This window comes from Cucurbita moschata, unplaced genomic scaffold (genome assembly GCF_002738365.1).
Source record: "Cucurbita moschata cultivar Rifu unplaced genomic scaffold, Cmos_1.0 Cmo_Scf00004, whole genome shotgun sequence".
NCBI lineage: Eukaryota > Viridiplantae > Streptophyta > Magnoliopsida > Cucurbitales > Cucurbitaceae > Cucurbita > Cucurbita moschata.
Genome location: NW_019268520.1, coordinates 2,626,252 through 2,649,548, shown reverse-complemented (window position 1 = coordinate 2,649,548; position 23,297 = coordinate 2,626,252). Strand labels below are relative to the sequence as shown.

At 32.5% G+C, this 23,297-nt stretch overlaps 4 protein-coding genes and 1 long non-coding RNA gene across 6 annotated transcripts in view; 1 reads left to right on the top strand and 4 right to left on the bottom strand.

Moving 5' to 3' along the window:
- The window catches only part of LOC111442103 (kirola-like), a 3,087-nt gene extending 2,257 nt beyond the window's left edge, over positions 1-830 (top strand). The window contains exons 2-3 of one of the 2 annotated variants that reach the window (XM_023079377.1): positions 226-355; positions 436-830. In XM_023079377.1, the coding sequence (XP_022935145.1) occupies positions 250-355; positions 436-701 (372 nt within the window). In that variant the 5' untranslated portion in view covers positions 226-249 and the 3' untranslated portion in view covers positions 702-830. Of the gene's footprint in view, positions 1-139; positions 356-435 lie in introns of those variants that run through there. The other variant, XM_023079376.1, reaches the window with a different exon arrangement.
- Positions 831-8,069: 7,239 nt separating this feature from the next.
- Positions 8,070-10,358, bottom strand: LOC111442242. The gene is made up of 3 exons (XR_002710280.1): positions 10,211-10,358; positions 9,600-10,133; positions 8,070-8,151 (listed from the first exon to the last, which is right to left on the bottom strand). It is a non-coding gene; the product is annotated as an uncharacterized LOC111442242 (long non-coding RNA).
- Positions 10,359-10,878: 520 nt separating this feature from the next.
- Positions 10,879-11,992, bottom strand: LOC111442139 (MLP-like protein 31). The gene is made up of 2 exons (XM_023079417.1): positions 11,796-11,992; positions 10,879-11,414 (listed from the first exon to the last, which is right to left on the bottom strand). Exons 1-2 carry the CDS (start codon positions 11,980-11,982, stop codon positions 11,131-11,133), a joined length of 471 nt encoding a protein of 156 aa, XP_022935185.1. The 5' UTR covers positions 11,983-11,992; the 3' UTR covers positions 10,879-11,130.
- Positions 11,993-15,729: 3,737 nt separating this feature from the next.
- Positions 15,730-17,328, bottom strand: LOC111441476. The gene is made up of 2 exons (XM_023078491.1): positions 17,108-17,328; positions 15,730-16,223 (listed from the first exon to the last, which is right to left on the bottom strand). Exons 1-2 carry the CDS (start codon positions 17,292-17,294, stop codon positions 15,940-15,942), a joined length of 471 nt encoding a protein of 156 aa, XP_022934259.1. The 5' UTR covers positions 17,295-17,328; the 3' UTR covers positions 15,730-15,939.
- A 2,905-nt stretch (positions 17,329-20,233) lies between these two features.
- LOC111441709 (kirola-like) lies at positions 20,234-21,241 on the bottom strand. The gene is made up of 3 exons (XM_023078798.1): positions 21,206-21,241; positions 20,867-21,005; positions 20,234-20,749 (listed from the first exon to the last, which is right to left on the bottom strand). Exons 1-3 carry the CDS (start codon positions 21,239-21,241, stop codon positions 20,466-20,468), a joined length of 459 nt encoding a protein of 152 aa, XP_022934566.1. The 3' UTR covers positions 20,234-20,465.
- Between the last annotated feature and the right edge of the window lie 2,056 nt (positions 21,242-23,297).

The following is a 23,297-nucleotide window of genomic DNA, read 5'->3' as shown; positions in this document are numbered from 1 at the left end:
TTTTTTTTTTTTTTTTTTTTTTTTTTGGAAATCATACTTAAAAAAAAAAAGAACAAAGATGATCAGTCACATCAGGTCCACTTTTTTTTTTGCTATAATTGGCTATAAAAAGGCCCATCCTATGAACATGAATGAGCATATTTGAAGCTACTTCAAAAGCTTGAAAAAATGGCTCAAATTGCTAAGGTCTCACAGGAGGTGGAGCTCAGATCTTCTGCTCCAAAGTTCTATGAATTCCTTAAGAACAAAATGGACTTTGTGTTCCAAATGTTCCCTGAAATTTATAAGAGCTGGAAGGTTGTGGAAGGAAATGGTTACGCTCATGGCAGCGTCATCCAATTAAAATATAACATTGGTGAGTATCTTTTTATCATCTTTTTATTAATCGATTTTGTATTGTTTAGAGTTAACCAATTACAGTATGCTTAAATATAGATGGTCTATCTGAGGTGAAAGAGAGGCTAAGTATTGATGATGCTAACAAATCATTAACATTCGAGTGCGTGGAAGGAGATTTATTAAGAGATTTTGAAGTAATGAAAATGAAAATTGAAGTGGTTGAGAATGGTAGCAATGGGAGCTCAGCTAATTGGTCCATAGAGTTTGTGAAGGCAAATGAAGATGTGGCTACACCACATAACTATCTCCTATGTGTAGCTAAAGTCAGCGAAGGCATTGATGATTACCTTTGCAAAAACTGAACTAAAACCTATCCATCTTGGCTTGGCTATTGAAATATGATCTAAATAAATTCTCTCCTTCTCTTAATGTTCTTATATTATGTACTTCTAAAGCTTAATCATAATAATGATCTATCCTACTTTATTCTATTTTTTTTTTTTTTGTGGTTAGACGTTTCTTTTACATACAGTTTAATGAGAATCTTTGAGGTCGGATTTCAATCTGAGATAGAAGAGAAAAATGCTTACACAAATTACTAACAAAAAAATATAAAACTATCAAAGACACTTTGATCTGGTCACTTCGTTCTTTCGACTCATTATGGACCTTTGAGTCATCCAAATTCATCAAGAAATAAAAAAGATTAAGAGGAAAGGATTACAAAATTTTAAGTTTGGTTTTCCTTTAGATTTGCAAGTTTCGTCGACATTTAAGTTATGAAATTAGTTAAAAATATTTTGTGAAGGGATCGAAGAGAAACCAATTGAAGGATGGGGTCCTGATCAAACCTCAAGAACGATAAGTTTTGAAATTTTTAACCTACTTCGAATGCGTTTATTTCTTTAAGTAGTTCACGAACATAATGAAGTTAAATTTGTTCAAAAGCTAGATTAAAATTCTTTAATTTTAGTGGAAGCAAAAGAAGATATGAAAATCAGAAGAAAATAGAAAATGTCACCGCCTGAATTTCAAGGTTTTGAAATCTAGATTGAGACTAGAAGTAATTTAAATTAAATAAAAACATACTAACAACACCCAATTTAAATAAAAATAAAAATCAAACATAAAACAATGTTGTTCAAATTTTTTTAAAGCACTCAAGCAAGCTGAGGTACAATTATAAATCAAAATACAAAAGACTCAAATAAAAAAAATAAATTGATGCTCCGAAACAACCCGCATTATAGCCACACAACTTTTGAACACTCTCCACATCGACTAGTATCTGAAAAAGAAAAGATAAAAGGATGAGTACAAAAATATTCCATAAACAATCTATTTGTAGACTCCAATAGCATCTAGTTCCTAACAGGTCTTCCTGCATTTTTTTTTTTGGACAACTATCACTAGTTATCATCAAAAAACCCCTACTTTAGAATATTCTTTCATCAACACTTGATAAAGGAAGAATAAAGTTTTCTCGTCTTTTTTTGCAGTTTTCTCGTCTTTTTTTGTAGTTTTCTTTCACTTCAGTATATCCTCTATCGATAATCTTTCACAAATTATGCGAGTCGAGTAACACTTTTATTTGAATTCTCCATCGACTATATGTCACAACTCAAATTTTAAATCTTCAAAATCCTAACAGAGACTATAAAAGATGACAGTGAAAACAAATAAAAACAAAAAGTAAAAGAAAATAAAATAAGAAAATGCAATAAAACTATAATCAAAATAAAATCGAACAACACCATGTTAAAGTACAAACTTACGTACAATTATAAGACGATGTTGCTCAAATTTATTAAAAACGGGAAATGAGTTTGGGATACAGTTATAAAACGAAGTACAAGACTCTCTTGTGACCGCGCAGCTTTCGAACACTCCTCTACCTCGACCGATACTTGAAAAAGAAAAAGAGAAAAAAGTGAGTATATAAATACATAGTAAGCAACCTCCTTGTTGGCTCTTTTCACGTCTATTTCTTAATAAGTTTCTATCTCTCCATCTCTAGTAAGTTTGGGCCTATTCTTATAACCAATTGAGCTTCTATGTAGGACACAAAGATCCAAACGGTTCATCATGTGCCAACTACCTATGTAGCCCCAAGTCTCTTCCAAGACTGATTAATAGAATCGGGACGTCAATCTCGACCGTTTCTATGCTCAATAGAAATTCTCATCTTGACACCTACCCTTACAGTCTCAAGTCTCTTCCAAGACTAGTTTACGGGTTCACCCATTTGCACTGGATAACAATGCCATGAGCGATATCATTTCCCTAACATTGGACTACTAGATTCTTATTTGATTACATCTCTATTGCGATCTTGGTTTTTTTTTCTCCTCGAGAATTATGGAGTCTAAAATTTTGAACGTATCTAGTTTAGTATGGTCTACTTTAAACATATATTTTAGGTCTACTACTAACTCACCATATAATTCAATTAATCAAACTATACACAATTGATATATATAATTTTCAACAATTGTGCTCATTTTTATCACAATATTATATTTTGGTGACTCAAAAGCCACCAATCCCTCTACTTTCATTACTCATCTTGAAGAATGGGTAATTTAACCCGAAATTTAGTCCTTATAATTTAAGTTTCAATTTTTTTTTTAATGTCGAACTTCGGGTTTGGTACCTGATAGTTTTGGCGTTTTCCCGTATTATCTATGTTATGATCTACTTACTCTTCACTTCTAAGAGTAAAGACTATCTCAACATATTAACATGGATCTTTTCAACCTATTTTATATTCACTCCACTATTCTTAAGAAAATTTTCAAAAAGTTGCCAAATATAGAATTGTTTCTAGTAAATCATACTTAATTTTGAAGTTCTTAATAGTTGAGTCAGTAAAGAGAATGGTAACTTTATTAGTATAGATAGTAATCTTCAATTATTTTAAGTATTTATTAGTATTCATATCTTCAAGAATTTCATTCATGTACCTCTCTTTTACTCCGTGTCACGTTATGTCTTTCTATAATAGAATTCTTAAGACTATAAGCCCCCAATTGAAATAAACTCAAAGGACTAAAACTCAAACTTGTTAAACTATTGGACCAATTTTGTTATGAAATCCTTAAAATAAATTATATCATCTCTATACGAAGAATAAAGTTTATTCTCATTTGCTCAATGAGCTATATTTCGTTGCTATTATAAAATCATATGATGCGTACACGAGGGGCTCCAAATCAGGTGCCATTAATTATCTAAATGATATTAGATTTTAAAGGGTAGGAAAGTTATCTAATTTATAATCAAATAAATTACAAGGATATGGAAATAGTAATAAATGGAAATAAAATATCAAATATAATATATATGGTAAACTATAATTTATTACTAAATACCCTTAACACTCCACCGTAAGCTAAACGTCGGATTTAAACGAACGTGAAGCTTGAATCTGAAAAATTCAAAGAGGTTGAGAAACACTTTTCGTNCGCATTATAGCCACACAACTTTTGAACACTCTCCACATCGACTAGTATCTGAAAAAGAAAAGATAAAAGGATGAGTACAAAAATATTCCATAAACAATCTATTTGTAGACTCCAATAGCATCTAGTTCCTAACAGGTCTTCCTGCATTTTTTTTTTTGGACAACTATCACTAGTTATCATCAAAAAACCCCTACTTTAGAATATTCTTTCATCAACACTTGATAAAGGAAGAATAAAGTTTTCTCGTCTTTTTTTGCAGTTTTCTCGTCTTTTTTTGTAGTTTTCTTTCACTTCAGTATATCCTCTATCGATAATCTTTCACAAATTATGCGAGTCGAGTAACACTTTTATTTGAATTCTCCATCGACTATATGTCACAACTCAAATTTTAAATCTTCAAAATCCTAACAGAGACTATAAAAGATGACAGTGAAAACAAATAAAAACAAAAAGTAAAAGAAAATAAAATAAGAAAATGCAATAAAACTATAATCAAAATAAAATCGAACAACACCATGTTAAAGTACAAACTTACGTACAATTATAAGACGATGTTGCTCAAATTTATTAAAAACGGGAAATGAGTTTGGGATACAGTTATAAAACGAAGTACAAGACTCTCTTGTGACCGCGCAGCTTTCGAACACTCCTCTACCTCGACCGATACTTGAAAAAGAAAAAGAGAAAAAAGTGAGTATATAAATACATAGTAAGCAACCTCCTTGTTGGCTCTTTTCACGTCTATTTCTTAATAAGTTTCTATCTCTCCATCTCTAGTAAGTTTGGGCCTATTCTTATAACCAATTGAGCTTCTATGTAGGACACAAAGATCCAAACGGTTCATCATGTGCCAACTACCTATGTAGCCCCAAGTCTCTTCCAAGACTGATTAATAGAATCGGGACGTCAATCTCGACCGTTTCTATGCTCAATAGAAATTCTCATCTTGACACCTACCCTTACAGTCTCAAGTCTCTTCCAAGACTAGTTTACGGGTTCACCCATTTGCACTGGATAACAATGCCATGAGCGATATCATTTCCCTAACATTGGACTACTAGATTCTTATTTGATTACATCTCTATTGCGATCTTGGTTTTTTTTTCTCCTCGAGAATTATGGAGTCTAAAATTTTGAACGTATCTAGTTTAGTATGGTCTACTTTAAACATATATTTTAGGTCTACTACTAACTCACCATATAATTCAATTAATCAAACTATACACAATTGATATATATAATTTTCAACAATTGTGCTCATTTTTATCACAATATTATATTTTGGTGACTCAAAAGCCACCAATCCCTCTACTTTCATTACTCATCTTGAAGAATGGGTAATTTAACCCGAAATTTAGTCCTTATAATTTAAGTTTCAATTTTTTTTTTAATGTCGAACTTCGGGTTTGGTACCTGATAGTTTTGGCGTTTTCCCGTATTATCTATGTTATGATCTACTTACTCTTCACTTCTAAGAGTAAAGACTATCTCAACATATTAACATGGATCTTTTCAACCTATTTTATATTCACTCCACTATTCTTAAGAAAATTTTCAAAAAGTTGCCAAATATAGAATTGTTTCTAGTAAATCATACTTAATTTTGAAGTTCTTAATAGTTGAGTCAGTAAAGAGAATGGTAACTTTATTAGTATAGATAGTAATCTTCAATTATTTTAAGTATTTATTAGTATTCATATCTTCAAGAATTTCATTCATGTACCTCTCTTTTACTCCGTGTCACGTTATGTCTTTCTATAATAGAATTCTTAAGACTATAAGCCCCCAATTGAAATAAACTCAAAGGACTAAAACTCAAACTTGTTAAACTATTGGACCAATTTTGTTATGAAATCCTTAAAATAAATTATATCATCTCTATACGAAGAATAAAGTTTATTCTCATTTGCTCAATGAGCTATATTTCGTTGCTATTATAAAATCATATGATGCGTACACGAGGGGCTCCAAATCAGGTGCCATTAATTATCTAAATGATATTAGATTTTAAAGGGTAGGAAAGTTATCTAATTTATAATCAAATAAATTACAAGGATATGGAAATAGTAATAAATGGAAATAAAATATCAAATATAATATATATGGTAAACTATAATTTATTACTAAATACCCTTAACACTCCACCGTAAGCTAAACGTCGGATTTAAACGAACGTGAAGCTTGAATCTGAAAAATTCAAAGAGGTTGAGAAACACTTTTCGTGAAGATGTCAACAACCTGGTTCAGAGGAGGCGTAGAGAAACACTTTCTTGGCCATCGAAAGCTGCAAAGGGAATGTCACTCAGCGGCGATGCTGCCTTGACTTCGGCGAGAATATGTCTAACCCATGAAGAGGGATCGTCGCTTACCGACAATGCTGCCTTGGCTCTGGTGAGAATATGTCAACCCAAAAAGTAGAAGGAAAAACCTAGAGCAAGGGATAAAGACAATGTTGAAGCCAGAAGAGTTGCCATAGTGGGCGAAGGAGCCAATTTTGGCTAGAAGGGTGGCGGCGACTTGGTTGGCGAAGAGGCCAGTGCAGCGCCCAAATTCGAAAGATAAATCTCTGCAGAATGTTGATAGGTTTAGGTTAGGGTTTATGTGAAGGATGAAGGGAAGATTGAGAAGAGAATGAAAGAGACTATATTGGTCGAGGGAAAATCGATTGTGTTGAAGGTAAGGTTGTATGTACAAAGTATGGCGAAGGGTGATTTGGAGGTCAAAAGGCTGGAGCCGAAGAGTAATCAATCGGCTCTGCATGTGGCAGCCATGGCGACTGCCCCTGTGGTGTCGAAGCCAGCAGTGGTGGGTGGAGAAGAATAGTAGAAGATTTCAAAAGCCATTGAAAAGAAAGGATCAAAGTTGTTAAACCGAAACGTGTCTGATACCATGAGAATGTTTGATTAATCTACCACACTTAAATGTATGAAAGTTATCTTATTTATAATCAAATAAATTACTAGTAATAAATGGAAATAACAATGCCTAGGGTGATAAGGCAAATATTAATAAAATATCAAATATAATATATATGGTAAACTATAATTTATTACTAAATATCCTTAACAATCTCACTACTTAATATATATATATATATATATATTAATTGATTATGTGATAGAATGAGTGATGATGGATGAATTCAAGTTCACGAAATGTCGGATTTTCTGTTAGACGAATCGCAAATACGTTGATGTAATAAAGTGGTATTAGATAGTCAATTTTCTAGTGCAAATCTTCCACCAAAAGTTTCGTACTTTTCTGAGCTGCTCCAGTCGTTTGTTCTGTACTTTGTTTATGTAGTTGAAAATGATATTATTGGTTGTCTTTTACTGCACCAAGAAATCGTTCCTCAACCAAACTTGAACATAGACCTAGTGGTTGATTTTTGGATATCGTGGTCTACTGCATAGCCAGCATCACAATATCCAATTAGCTTGCTATTTTCGCTTCTTTTGTACAAAATTTCATAGTCGATTATATCAAAATCCGTCGAGCCGCATCCAAATGAAGCTTCTTTGGATTTTGCATGTACCGACTCATGACTCCAATTGCATAAGAAATATTAGGCCGAGTTAAAGTTAAGTAGACAAGGCTACCTACTAGTTGTTGGTATATTATTTCATCATTCCACTCTTTATGCTCTATGTGCACAAATCTTAACATTTTTCTCCATGAGTGTTGAAACTTGCTTGCATTCCAACGTGCTGAACTTCTAAAACATATCTCTTGTATACTTTTGTTGGCAGAGAAACAATCTGCGATCAACTTCTAGGCTCAAGAAGTGTTTAAGCTCTCCTAACTCTTTCATCTAAAAACACACCAATAAATATTCTCTTGTTTGATGAATTTCACTTTCATCATCCATGGTGATAATCAAATCATCCACAAACCAACACAATTGCCAATTTTCCTCCTATTTCTTTGATGAACAAGCTTGAGTTTCCGTGTAGAATTAAATAATCATTTTGGGTAATAAATTCAACATTCTTACCATACCAATATATTTATATTTATATATAAAAAGTGGGGCGAGGCAAGAATTTAGACAAAGTCGGGGGCGGAGACTGTCACGACCCGATTTTCGAGGCTTCGAAAAACTGAATCGTGACTAAAAAGATGAAAGCGAAAACAAATGAAATTAAAAAAAAGATAAAATAGGAGATGAAAATTTAATAAAATTTAAAACAAGAAAAAAGTCAATGACATCAAAATTAAAGTCAAATATTACAAACTAGAAATACAATTATGAAAGAAAAATACAAAAGACTCTAATAGACTGACGCTCCGGAACGACACCCCTCTGTGATAATGCAGCTCTCGAACACCTCCCCACCTCGACTAGTACCTGAAAAAAAGAAGGGAAAACAGGGTGAGTATCAAAATATACTCAGTAAGCAACCTACTTGTAGGCTCTTAATCGCATCTAAGTTAAGGAGAGAACCACCGACTATACTATAGACCCTAGAGTCTCAGTACTCTCAGTACACAGTTCAAGGCAGAAGGACTTGACTTTTAAAGCAGTATTCAACGTTTGAGGATGAGGTGCTCCCTCATATCTTCATGTACCACTCGTACATCCCAACTAGAATTAGTCACTGCATGGTCAACATCCTTCCATAGGACGAACCATCATGCAGGCGACCTTGACCCACTCGCGTGATCACATCTTTCCATGAGACGGATCTCCATGTAGAGTAGTCGATCTACCACTGAGTAACACTTCCCTAACAGGCGTCTCGCCAAGCTCAACAGTACCACATTGGAGTAGGAAGGGAAGAGTAACACCTCCCTAATTGGCATCTCGGCTAGCTCAACGGTACCACACCGAAGTAGGAAGGGAAGAGTAACATCTCCCTAACTGGCGTCTCGCCTAGCTCAACGGTACCACACCGGAGTAGGAAGGGGAGGGTAACATCTCCCTAACTGGCATCTAGCCTAGCTCAACAGTACCACACTGGAGTAGGAAGGGAAGCAAAGTATACTCGAATTCTATACCAGATACTGTCGGCTAAGAAGTCATCTCTCTACACCTCGGGGTCCTAATGTGGTTCTCTATATCTCAAGGGTAGTTAAAACGATTGAGTTAGAGGCCCTGGCTTCCAGATTCACTAAATCAAGTCTCCCAAGTCCATAACAGTCCAGGATTAAAGGGTTTCTCCTTTTAAGCATCGCTCACGACACCATAGACCGTAACATCAGGAGGGTCCCCTAACTAAACCCAACTCAATCCCTACAAGAGTTCACCCTAGGCATTTCACAACACTACAACTTATTAATCATATCATAAGTTCACACAATCATTCAAGAGAAGTTTATGTATGATTAACAACGCATACAATCATACAAGCTCAACGGGGCGGTAACATCCATCAACACCCGGAGCGCCTCGATCCCTACGAGAGTTCACCCTAGGCATATCACAACATTACAACTTATCAATCATATCATAAGTTCACACAATCATGCAAGAGGAGTTTATGTATGATTAACAACGCATACAATCATACAAGCTCAACGGGGCGGTAACATCTATCAACACCTAGAGCGCAGATACACAAATTCCCCCGTTCGCCAACATAGTATGAACAAATAGAAGCAGTAGTAAGATAGTCCAGCAAGCATACAAACGAGTACAAAATCTCACTAGGGCAGCAAGTCCAACAGATATATATTTAATTCTCTGAGTATAGAGGATCATTAGATCTAGCCACATTCGGGTAATTTGCTCTAGCATGCATGCAAAACCAAGCGCACCTTACAAGTATTACTTCCTAAATTCGTATGGTTACTTACAGAATGTCGCGTGCCTTCCCGAGCTTGATTACAGTCGTAACAGAATCCAAAAATTATGAATTATCTATACAGAGACCTAGTTCACAGTAAAATAGGATTAGCACGGGAATCGAAACGAAAATCGGTCAAATAGAGGTCGAATAGGCTGAAAACAGCAACTCACGCGCATGCACGCGCTCACACGCGCGCGTACGGACACGCATGAGGAGGGAAGACGCGCGCTGAGGTATTGCCACGTGGCGCCCGATGAACGGTCAGCCGTGGACGAGTCGTAGGTTCGAAACCGGGAAGACGCGCTGGAAATTTGAATTCTTTTACGCTGACGCGTGGCAACGAGGAGCCGGGTCGGTATTCCAGGTTGAGCGCGAGTCATCGGGTCGTGGACTCGGGTAGCGGGCCACCGGCCTTCGATCCAGCTCCACGCGAAATATTTTTTTGATTTTCTTCTCCAATGGACGCTTGACACGTGTCCCATTTTGTTTCCCAATGCTATTTTTGGCCTCGTCTTCTCTGAAAACTTGTAAGACTCTTCCCCTAAAGTGTTGCAACTAGATTATTAAGGCCCCAAGATCTATGGTAAAATCTTGAAATAGGAGAGGTCGCAGACTTACCTCGTGTTCTTGCCCGTTTCTTGCTGGAAACGAACGATCCACACTCAGACCACTTCTCTTGATACTCTGAATAGCTGTAGTAGGAGACCTAAGATTGAGGGTGCTTCGGTTTGGGTTTGAGGCGTTTCTCCGTCCTCCTTCCTCTTCTTAAGAAAACCCTAACGGTTCATTTATCTTTCTCTCTCTCTTTTTTTTTTTTCTTTTCTTTTCCTTTCTTCAAGTCTGTCCAGACCCCCTAGGTAGTATGTGTGAGGCAAAATTACCTTTTTGCCCCCGATTGACTTTGACCCAAATTTCGATTACTTTACCATTTTTTTAAAAAAAATTCTAAGTTCCTTGATGCATCCGGAGCATTTCTTTCTTCTGGAACGATATGAAAATCACACTCTAAGTCCTCTAATAAAATCTAGAAACTCACAATGGATAAGAAGGTGCTGGTCACAAGGATAGAGTGAATTGTACCTATTGGGCTTGGGGTGTTACAGAAATGGAGAATGTAATTCTTCCTTGAGAAATCTCTATCCACTCCCTCCCAAATACCTTATTTAAATGAAGGTCAAGTCTTAGGACTTTAACCCATGAATTAAATAGATATCTCTAATTGAGTCCCCATATACCAAATCTTCCATTTATTTACAATGTCTAGATAAATAAAGATGACAAAATTAGGCATAATTTGGTCTTAGATTTATAACATAAAACATTTCCATGAGTTATGATTCATTAGACCATAAACCCACATTAGATATCACATTTGGGATCTTACACACACACATAAGTAGACTTACATATAATAATAGACCCACATGCATCCTTATAACCCATATGTAAACATATTACACATATAATTTCTTATTTAGAACAAACCAAGTAGAAAACACAGCCAAACTTAAGATCACTCCCTTCATTATTGTAGGATTTTAGTTCCTGGAGAAATAAGCATCCACCCCTTTTGAGATTTTGGCGAACAACTCCAAGTAGTTTTGTGGTGAGGCCACATTTTGATTTGCCTTTTCAAACTCAACAGTCCATTTTGTAAAGTTTCCTCTTCTCACTTTGCTTAATCCTCCATTAACAACTTCAAATTTTGCTCTTAGCACTTTGAATTCCTTTAGTGGATCTCCTTCAACAGCTTCATAGATTATGTATTTCTTCGCATCATCCACAACTCTTATTGCCCATTTTTCTGCTCTAAGTTCATCTCCTGTTTGATTATATTCATAAGAAAAGAAAAATCGAAACAACAAGAAAAATGAAAAAAACATAATCAAATAGCAATACTTCACAATAAACCCTAATAATTAACAAAAATGAGCAATTTCAATCTTTGAAACTTTTAATTCTAGATCATTTAACATGTTTATTTTAATTTTCTTAGTTTGAAATTAATAATTATATCGACCCTTATATTAAAGTTACATAAGTAAGTCGAGATTAGAATTTGCTATAAAAAATATTGAATAATAAAATAGTAGTTAGCAAGAACGTAATTAGATGATTATATCATTGTATCTCAAAGTTAAATGACTAAAATAGAACGTTTCAACCTATCTAAACCTAATATAACGGGAACGATATCTCTCACCCAATTGGAATTTAAATTGAACAACACTGCCACTTGATAAATGTTGTCCTTCCACAAGTTGAATGCTCTGGTAAGTCTCAGGAAACAAGCCCACCAAATCTCCCAAATGGTTCCTGAAGAACCCATAGACCTTCTCTGGAGAAGATTTTAGGTCAACCTTTACCCAAATGCTATCAGTTTGGACCATTTTCTTTTGATGTGATGCAAACTTGAAGCTAAGAGGGGGATTTTATAGCCAAGTTGGGTGAATATTTTAGGAATTATTTTAATCGTCATTGATCAATAATTCGAAAAGTTAGGTTAGGAGTGCAAATAAAGTCTCATATTAATTAGAAAATGGATGAATTATCTTTATCGATATGACATCTTTCTGGTGAAACTAAAAGAAGAGTTGCGAGGGTTTGTGTCCAAATTAGATCATATCAGCAATAACATTTGATAGACTAATAGCATAAATGTGAGATCCCATATCAATTGGAGAAGGAAATGAAATGTTCCTTACAAGAATGTGTAAATCTCTCTCTAGTAGACGCGTTTTAAAATCGGGAGACTAATGATGATGATACGTAACGGGTCAAAACGAACAATATCTATTATTGGTGACTTGGGATGTTACAATAAATATTATGAGCATGTTAAAAATCTATCAAGATATCTATTTTACCCCCTCGAAATTGTGAAAAATCTCTGTTCAAACAGTAAACAATTAAGGAGTAAATATAGATTTATCCCCATTAACTAAATGGGGTCGGGAATGGAGATTACATTTCTCATCCTCGTTCTCCTCTCCAACCTTGTCAAAATCTCCACCCGACTCGTCTTGCCTAATTTTTTATATACAAATATAAATAAATATATGTATAGATAGATATATAAAATGAAGAAAATTTTTCTACACGGATTTCGAGCCCCTAAAATTCTCCACGGTAAATTTTCACCTCAATTCCTTAAAAAAAAAAAAAAAAAAAAAAAAAAAAAAAAAAAAAAAAAAAGTTGATATGATGAAGATCAAAATAGGTGGTGGGATGGAGGAAGACATCTCTATTCTACTCAAACTTCATGAACATCTATATGCATCACGAATGAGGTAAACGAGTATTAGAAGATAGCATAGAAGGAAAAGATTTTAAAATTAGTATATTATTTACAATTACATAATGTTAGTGCCAATATACTTGCCATTAATTGGATTTTGTTTGCACTATTTTCAAGTTCCCAATATTTTATTAGAAATTAAAGGTTAGTTTAAGAACTTTTGATTGTCTTTTGAGTGGTACATCCACTACACAAAGCAATTAGATATTAAATACTTACCTTATAACTTACCATTAGGCTAACAGCTTCCTTCAATAATCCCTTTATTGCACTAAATTAAGCGTACATTATTAATTATCCACTCAAAACAACAGATTAAGTTGTAAAAGACAATTATTTAAACAAAAATTTACAAAAATATTTGTCTTTTCAAAAAATTTTTAAGAATGATATTTGTGTTTCTCAAACTATTTTTAAGAATAATTTTTCACTAATTTCATCTTGTGACATTACAGGTTGGGTAGGATTAATTTTTTTAGTTTAGGGTTGGGTTGAATTTTTGAAGAATCCAACATTTGGATGAGCTTGCCAGTTGACATTATTTTAGTTTGGTCAACTTGACCAACCTAAAAATAGGGTTACAGTCCAACTCTACCTTACCATAAAACACCTAAATTGCTAATGCTTAGTCCCAATTTCAGTTAGTCCTTTGTGTCCCTCGAATTTCTTTGAATAGTTTAGTTTTTACCATATAAGTAGATATAAATAGATAGGTACATAAAAATAGACTTAAAATCACATTAAGATTCATTTATCCATTTTTTTTTAGGCTGACGTTGCTGATAACAGATTCATTTTGACTAACTACCATAAGATTAAGAACCACGCTTTTGATTGGAAGGCACCTTTGTCTTTCTTCTCTTATTCTTAAACCTTTAGCTCAAAGAGAACTCGAAAATCAAGAAAGATGCAAAAAAAAAAAAAAAAGAGTGTTCAACTCAACGGGAGGCTAGTCAACATTGAAGTATACAAGTAACCCACTAGACATAATCATCTAATTCTATTAATTTTGACGTTTTAGGAATTCGAACACAAAATCTTCTACTCTTATATCAATTAAATTATGAATCGATTACTTATTAATAAATTTAATCATATTAATACTTGCTATCAATTTGGGTCATTTTCTAAGCTAAGAGAGAGTTTATGGTGAATTTGGTGAATATTTTAGGAATGATTTGAACCAACTTTTTATCATTTTTTAAGCATTCTTGTAATGAGTTGATGATGAACACTTCGGTATCTTTTATTTTTCCCACTAACTTTATTTTAAATTAAGTATTAGAGTTGTTATCCGTTACATAAAGCAAGATGTGTAAAGTAATGTTTGTTTGTTGGTTCCACTTACTCAATTTAGAAAGTAATAAAATAATAATGTTTGAAGTTACGTTTTCATAGTGATCTTACACGTCTATTAAAAGTATCTATTTTTACTTGATGATAGTCTTTCAAGTTTAAGAGAAACCCTAATTGTTCTTCTTATTAATACATCATTATAACTTCATAGGAATCAACTGAAAACTTCTTTTTTTATGTAATATTCAAAGGACGCCTTTCAACTATTCATGTATCTTAAGAAAAGAACTTCAATGTACTTTGAAAATTCTATCTAAATATTATAAATTCATGAAGTAGATAATACATAAACACTTCAAGGAAATCGTGTTTGTTCGTCATTGTTATAGTAGAGATAAAAATGTGAGGTTAAATGTAACATCTGAATTTCGATCAGAATTATTTTTTTTATTTTTTTTTTTAAAGTTCTAACTTTTGAGATTTCTTTGAGTGCCTTAAAGGTAGAACTTCAAGATTACGCCTAAGAGAAAAATGATTAGAAAACTGTTTAGAAAAATGCTGGAACCCAAGAAAACTATAGATGAGATAGAGCTTTTTCTCCATCTCACCAAACTTACCGTTGAGATCGTGAAAGTAGGGTGAAATTTTTCCTGACAAGATTTTGGTGTCAACTGTTGTCGTCTATGAGGATGAGAGTGATTTGTCAAAGATGCATGATAAAAAAAAATAAAGATCATATAGAGTTTGTTCCTGATCTCACTAAATTTACGGTTGAGACAGTGAAAGTCAAGTGAGATTTTTCAAGATAATATTTTAGCATCAACAATTGACGTATGTGGGGCCGTGAAAGTCTATATGAACGAAGAATAAAGATCATATAGACTTCTTTATTCACAAAAAATAAAAAAAATATTTGATATTATTCAGAGGATCACTTTACCTTCAAAAAAATTTATATCATCTTTCTTCTAAAAAATCATAAATCTCAAAGAGTGTCACCGATGATCACGTCTCCTTCGGTTCATATGTGACGTAATGGCCCTATAATTTCAAAAACTCAAATACCATAACATTTTTAAAAAATATACATTTATTTGTTTATTTACCAAGTAAAGAAATAAAGTAATATATATAAAAATAAATTAGTTTTGTATCCAACTTCCCATTTATATAGATATATTTATATTTATATATAAAATTCTCATGAGATAGGAATTTGGAGAAGGTCGAATCAAAGATATGAACGGGAGAATATAATTTTCATCCTCAGTCTAGCTAACAGAAAGAAATCTATGTCCTTTCCATCCCAAATACCCCCTTTAAATGAAGGGCATATCCACATAAGATCTTTACCCCCATAGATCAATGAAAATCTCTAATTGAATTTTCACATATCAAATTGTAATTTAATAGTGCCCTTAAACCCAACTTTAAATATTTGATAACACTCAATTTAGATATGATTTGTGGATAAATAAAAACGATAAAGTCAGGCATAATTTGATCTTGGATTTATAACATAAAACATTTCCATGAGTTATGATTCATTAGACCAATAAACCCACATTAGATATCACATTTGAGATCTTACACACACACATAATTAGACTTACATATAATAGATACTCCATAGCCCCACATGCATCCTTATAACCCATATTTGAACACATTACACACATAATTTCTTATTTAGAACAAACCAAGTAGAAAACACAGCCAAACTTAAGATCACTCCCTTGATTGTTGTAGGATTTTAGTTCTTGGAGAAATAAGCATCCACCCCTTTTGCGATTTTGACGAACAATTCCAAGTAGTTTTGAGGTGAGGCCACATTTTCATTTGCCTTTTCAAACTCAATAGTCAATTTTGTAAAGTTTCCTCCTCCTACTTTGGTTGATCCTCCATTAACAGCTTCAACTTTTGCTCTAAGCACTTTGAATTGCTTTAGAGCCTCTCCTTCAACAGCTTCATAGACTATGTATTTCTTCACATCATCCACAGCTCTTATTACCCATTTTTCGACTTTATGTTCATGTCCTGTTTGATCATTATATTTAGCTCGTTTGATATCGATTTTGTTTTTAATTTCTATCTTATTTTGAATCTATCGTAAATTCTTGAGTTTTGACGATGATTCCAAACCATCAAATATGTAGAACTTTCAATATTTTCTCAATTACACGTTCAATATATTCTTGAGTTTGTTGAAATTTATTTATTTTAGCCTTAATTTTAAAAACTAAACGTGTGTAATAATTTTTTTAAACCAGCTCAATTGGTCTATAAATTTTTATTGTTTTATTAAATAATAAAAGACAACTCTAAAATATTTAAGTTATTTTAGCTAAGGATGTTGAGTGATTTATTTAATTTTTTTAAAATAAAAGTAAAAATTTAGTAGGTAAAATATCTATTTATTTATTTATTTTTAAACGGTGAATCAAGATATACTATTCAATTTCAATATAAATGGTCAAAAATTTCATTTCAAACTCTTAAAATTTTATTTTCAAGAGTTGGGAATAAATAAAAAATAATATATATATTTATATATAGATTAAAATTATATAAAATAAAATAAATAAATGTATATATAATTTATATTGAGAAAAAAAATTATGTTTTAAAAAATTAGATATAAATTTTTTAGAACATAATTTTTATTTATTTATTTGGACACAGATCAACTCCAATAAGACCCAATCTAAACTATAAAAATTGATATTAGAATTGGCTATAAAAAAATATTAAATAATAAAAAAAAGTAGTCCGGTCAGAATGTAATTAAATGACCATATGTTTTATCCTAAGTTTTATCCTAAGGTTAAAATATGAGTTAAAATGTCGAAAACCAAAATAATTATCGAAACATAAATGAAATGAGACGTGTCAGACCAATTTAAACGAAGAGAATCTCTCACCAAATTCGTAGTTACTTAGAACAAGACTGCCCCTATCGAAATGTTGTCCTTCCACAAGTTGGATGCTATTGAAATTCTCAGGAAACAAGTCCACCAAATCTCCCAAATGGTTCCTGAAGAACCCATAGAACTTCTCATGGGAAGATTTTAGGTCAACCTTTGCCCAAATGCTATCACTTTTGCCCATTTTCGTTCGATGTGATACAAACTTGAAGCTAAGAGGGGGATTTTATAGCCAAGTTGGGTGAATATTTTAGAAATTATTTTAAACGCCACTAATCAATAATTCGAAAAGTTAGGTTAGGAGTGCAAATAAAGTGTTGCATTAGTTAGAAACTGGATGAATTTTTTGTACATAGACGAAGACAATTATCTGTATTGGTATGACATCTTTTCGGTGAAACTAAAAGAAAAGTCACGAGGGTTTATGTCCAAACTAGACCATATCAGCAATAACATTTGATAGACGTTATCGTTGATAGACTAATAGCATAATGTGAGATCCCATATCGGTTGGAGAGGAAAACGAAACATTTCTTATAAGGGTGTGAAACATCTCCCTAATAGACGCGTTTTTAAATCGTTAGAAGGATCGCAACACGTAACGGGCTAAAGCGGAATATTTGCTAGCTGTGAACTTTGGTTGTTACAATAAATATTATAAGCATGTTAAAAATCTATCCAAATATATATTTTACCGGCCTTGAATAGAATGAAAAATCTTCTTTCAAGCATAAAACAATGAGTGAAAAGAGATTTATTTTCATTAACTAAATGGGGCTGGAATTTGCCAAAACCCCACCCCAACTCATTTTGCTTCATTTTTTATATGAAATATAAAATGGTGAAAATATTTCTATTTTTTTTTTTTACCGAAAATCTTCACCGATCTTCTTAAAAATAAATGAAAATATTTTAAAGGATGAGATTAAAATAAGAAGCGGAATCAGAAAAATATTTCTATTCAACTTAAAGTTGGTGAACATCTCTATGCATAGATCACTGATGACGTAAATGAGTATAAAAGATATCATAAAAATATTTAAGTAAGCAAACGAAAAGATTTTAAATTAGTGTATTATTTGCAATTAATTGGATTTTATTTGCACTATTTGCAAGTTCCCAATATTTTAAGAGAAATTAAAGGTTAGTTTAAGAACTTTTGATTCTCTTTTGAGCGGTACATCCACTACACAAAGCAATTAGATATTAAATTCTTACGTTATAATTTACCATTAGGATAATAGCTTCAATTACATCCCATTTGTTTGAACTCGAGTGGCCTAAAAATACAACTGTAAATGATAGGTCGTATTATTCTGTATGTGTTTGCATTTCCAAATTTAATAGTGGGGTTACTTACTGATTATTTCTTAAAATACTCAAATTTTGTACTATTTTTATATTTTAGGTTAAGGCAAAACACCCATGTACAATTGACAGTAACTTGTACGGTTGACGGCGGCATCACAGAAAGACAATGCAACCTGTTAGGGTAGTTACATTTGTATTTTGTAGATCTTAGATTAGAGCTTCGTTTTAATCTTTTGTTTGGTTTTATTTATATTTCACATCGATTATTTTTTGTTGTTTTGTTTTAAAGCTTTTATCGCGAATATTTAAGTTCTTAATATCGTTTTATAAATTATTTTAAAAGAATGTTTTCTTATAAAAAGATCATGTCATGCATGTCGTAGCGACTCTTTCAATAAATAAAAAAATAGCGTCGTTACACTACAACTCTCGTCTGCATCTACAACATGTAAGTATTTTTTCCGAGTAGAATTAAATGTTTCTAAACTTCAAAGCCATTTTGAAGTTTGGCCAATTTTTTATCATTTTTTAAACATTCTTGGGATCAGTTCTTGATGAACACTTCAATATCTTTTATTTTTCCCCCACTAACTTTATTTTAAATCAAATATTAGAGTTGTTACTGTCATCAACAAGATGTGTAAAATAATGTTTGTTTGTTGGTTCCACCACTTACTCAATTCAGAAAATAATAATATAATATATGTTTGTTTAAGTCCCATTTTGAAGATATAATAATAACAATGGACGAAGATAGAAACTTTAGGTCATTCTCCTTTTTAATACATTATTATAAAAGTTTCTCAACAGCAACACTCAAAATTATCACAATTTCTCCTAGATAAAACAACATATTGAATGCTTATGAGATTCATCCATGAAATTCAAATTCACAAGCAAACTTTGTTTTAGTCGCCCTTTAGTTATCAGATGATCGTTTTATGTTTCACGTTGTCTATTTTTTGCTATAATATTGTTGATAACAATATTGTTTTAAATGAACTTATTATAAATGTTTAACTCAATGACATCGTTTATGAAATGTTTTGACATGTTTTTTCGCATATAATAAACATATCATACATGTAGTGTATCTACATTTTATTATGAAAAAATAGGGTTGTTATTACTTCGTTTATTGTTGGTCACATTATTCATCGTAAAATATGTAATTACAGTGATAAAACAAACTTTAAGGGATTCAAGACACATTGTTGAAGGGTTGATCTCTTGAAGACACACGGTTCTCAAGATTCTTCTCCATTTAAAGTTTGGGTTGAAGGATTTCATTTATTTTTTCGTGTCTACTTTCTCATTCTCTGTTTAAATGAATTCTTTCCCGTGAAATAGACATTTCTACTCTCACACACTTGTTCTTCTGCTCACGATCCTTTTTTTTTCTCTCTCTATTCACTTCTTCTTACCGATGTTATATGCTATTAAGGTCATTGTTGTTGCCTAATAGCTTATAGCTTATAACATATCTTTCTTTTAAATTGTTTTCAATGTATTTTCTCGCTCACATTTTCTAAATCATTCCGTCCACATTTTCTAAATCATTCCTCTCAAACATGATTCGAGGCTCGAGCATACATCAACATTATCCACAAAGTTCAAACTTCTCACAACTGACTTGTTCGCTGGGTTAGAACAAGTGTCGCACTACTGTAAGAGTGCGATTATGACACTTAGTCCCACGAATTAAATAGACATCTCGAGTTGAGTTTTCACATACAAATCACTTTTAATTTTTTTTGCTCTTTGAATATTTTCAATTCAATTATGATTTCTCCATAAATAAAGACCCATGGATTTATAACATAAACATTTTGATGAGTTATAATTCATTAGACCATAAACCCACATTAGATATCACATTTGGGATCTTACACACACACATAAGTAGACTTACATATAATAATAGACCCACATGCATCCTTATAACCCATATGTAAACATATTACACATATAATTTCTTATTTAGAACAAACCAAGTAGAAAACACAGCCAAACTTAAGATCACTCCCTTCATTATTGTAGGATTTTAGTTCCTGGAGAAATAAGCATCCACCCCTTTTGAGATTTTGACGAACAACTCCAAGTAGTTTTGTGGTGAGGCCACATTTTCATTTGCCTTTTCAAACTCAACAGTCCATTTAGTAAAGTTTCCCCCCCCTACTTTGGTTGATCCTCCATGAACAGCTTCAACTTTTACTCTAAGCACTTTGAATTGCTTTAGAACATCTCCTTCAACAGCTTCATAGATTATGTATTTCTTCACATCATCCACAGCCCTTATTGCCCATTTTTCAACTCGAAGTTGATGTCCTGTTTGATCATATTCATAAGAAAAGATAAAAGAAAAGTATCTTTAATATCCTGATCATGCATGAACAAATATATATAATCAACGTTATGCAATATGAGAAGTAACTATTGTCTCACCAAATCCAAATTGGAATTTAAATAGAACAACATTGCCACCGGAGAAATGTTGTCCTTCCACAAGTTGAATGCTCTTGTAATTCTCAGGAAACAAGTCCACCAAATCTCCCAAATGGTTCCTAAAGAACCCATAGAACTTCTAAGAGGGGGATTTTATAGCAAAGTTGGATGAATATTTTAGGAATTATTTCAAACACCACCGATCAATTGTATTTTAAATCACAGATTTTAGGTGCAAAAAATCCTCGCATTAGTTAAAAAAATGAGGATAATTTTCTCGATTAGTATGGCATCTTTAAAAAAAAAAAAAGTCACTGAGGGTTTATGTTCAAACTAGACCATATCAACAATAGCATTTGATAAGGCGTCTGTCATTGATAGACTAATAGCATAAATATTATAAGCATGTTAAAAATCTATCAAGATATTTATTTTACCTATCTCGAATAGAGTGAAAAATTTTCGTTCAAACATAAAACAATGGAGCGAAATGAGATTTATCATGTAACAGTCTGAGACCATTGCTAGTAGATATTGTCTACTTTGGCCCGCAATGTATTGCTATTAGCCTCACAATCTTAAAACGTGTTTAGTAGGGAGACGTTTTCACACCCTTATGAGAAATGTTTTGTTCCCCTCTCCACATGCTTGTAAGGAAATGTTTTGTTGCACTCTCCAACTGATGTAGGATCTCGCAATCTACCCCCTTGGGGGCCAGCGCCCTCGCTGGTACACCGCCCGGTGTCTGGCTCTGATACCATTTGTAACAACCTAAGTCCACCGTTAGCAGATATTATCTGCTTTAACCCGTTATGTATCGCCGTCAATCTTACGGTTTTAAAACACGTCTACTAGAAAGAAGTTTCCATACTTTTATAATACTCATTTCCAACCAACGTGGGATCTCACATATTCTTATTAACTAAATGGGGTCGGGAATTGAAACTATATATCTCATCTAGTCCCCCTCTCCAACCTTGCAAAAATCCCCATCCCGACTCGTCTCGCTTCATTTTTATATATAAATATAAATAAATATACGTATAGAGAGAGAAATATAAAATGGATAAAAAAATTTCTACACGGATCTCGAGCCCTACACGAATTCTCCACGGTCAATCTTCATCCCAATTCTTTTAAAAATAAATGAAAAAATTTGAAGGAATAAAGATTAAAATCGGAGATGAAAACGAGAAAGACGTCCTATTCCTTTACGAACATCTCAATGCATCACTGACGACGTAAACGAGTATTAGAAGATAACATAAAAATATTGAAGTAAGCAAACGAAAAAAATTTAAAATTAGTATATTATTTGCAAATACATAATGTTAGTGCCAATATACTTGAAATTAATTGGATTTTATTTGCATTATATGCAAGTTCCCAATATTTTAAGAGAAATTAAAGGTTAGTTTAAGAACTTTTGTCTATCTTTTGAGTGCTACATCCACTAAACAAAACAATTAGATATTAAATTCTTAGGCTTTAACTTACAATTAGATATTAAAGTTGGGTATGGTTAAGTTTTTTTTTTTTTTTTTTTTTTTTTCGATTTCAGTTGAGTTAAATTTTTTGAAAATCGAAAATTTGGATTAGCTTGCGAGTTGACATTTTCTTAGTCCGGTCAACTCGACCAACCTGGTAATAGGGTTACAACTTAACCCTACTCTATCCTAAAGCACCTTGATTGTTAATTTTTAGTCCCAATTCACTTAGTTCTTTGTCCCTAAAAATTCTTTGACTTAAAAATAGACTTAAAATTACATCAAGATTCATTTATTCATTTTTCGAGACTGGTGTTAGGTTCATTTTTACTAGCTACTAAAAAGATAAGAACTATGCTTTGACAAGTAGGCACCTTTATATTTCTTCTCCTCTTCGATTAGCTAACAAATAAATCGAAAAAGATTAAATAATTAAAAGTATAAAAGTAACCCACAAGGGAATTCGATCACAAACTCCCTATCATGTCTATTAAATTACGAATAAACTCAACTTAAGTCGATTGGTAATGATAAATTTAATCATTAATATTTTCTATTGGCCAACTTTTTATCATTCTTTAAAAACTCTTGTGATTAGTTCATTATGAACACTTCAATATCTTTTATTTTTCCCACTAACTTTATTTTAAATCCAAGTATTAGAGTTGTTATCTGTTGCATATCAGCAAGATTGTGTAAAATAATGTTTGTTTGTTGGTTCCACTTACTCAATTTAGAAAATAGTAATATAATATATGTGAGTACGTGAAAGTTAGGTGAGATTTTCGGTAACAAGATTTTGGCATCAATAGTTGGCGTCTTAACTAAGATATTGTCATCGTTATAGCAGAGGTGAAAAGGCGAGGTTGAATGTAATATCTGAGTTCCAACGAAAATTAATTTTTCAATTTTTTCTTTATAGTTCTAATTTTTTAGAAATTTTT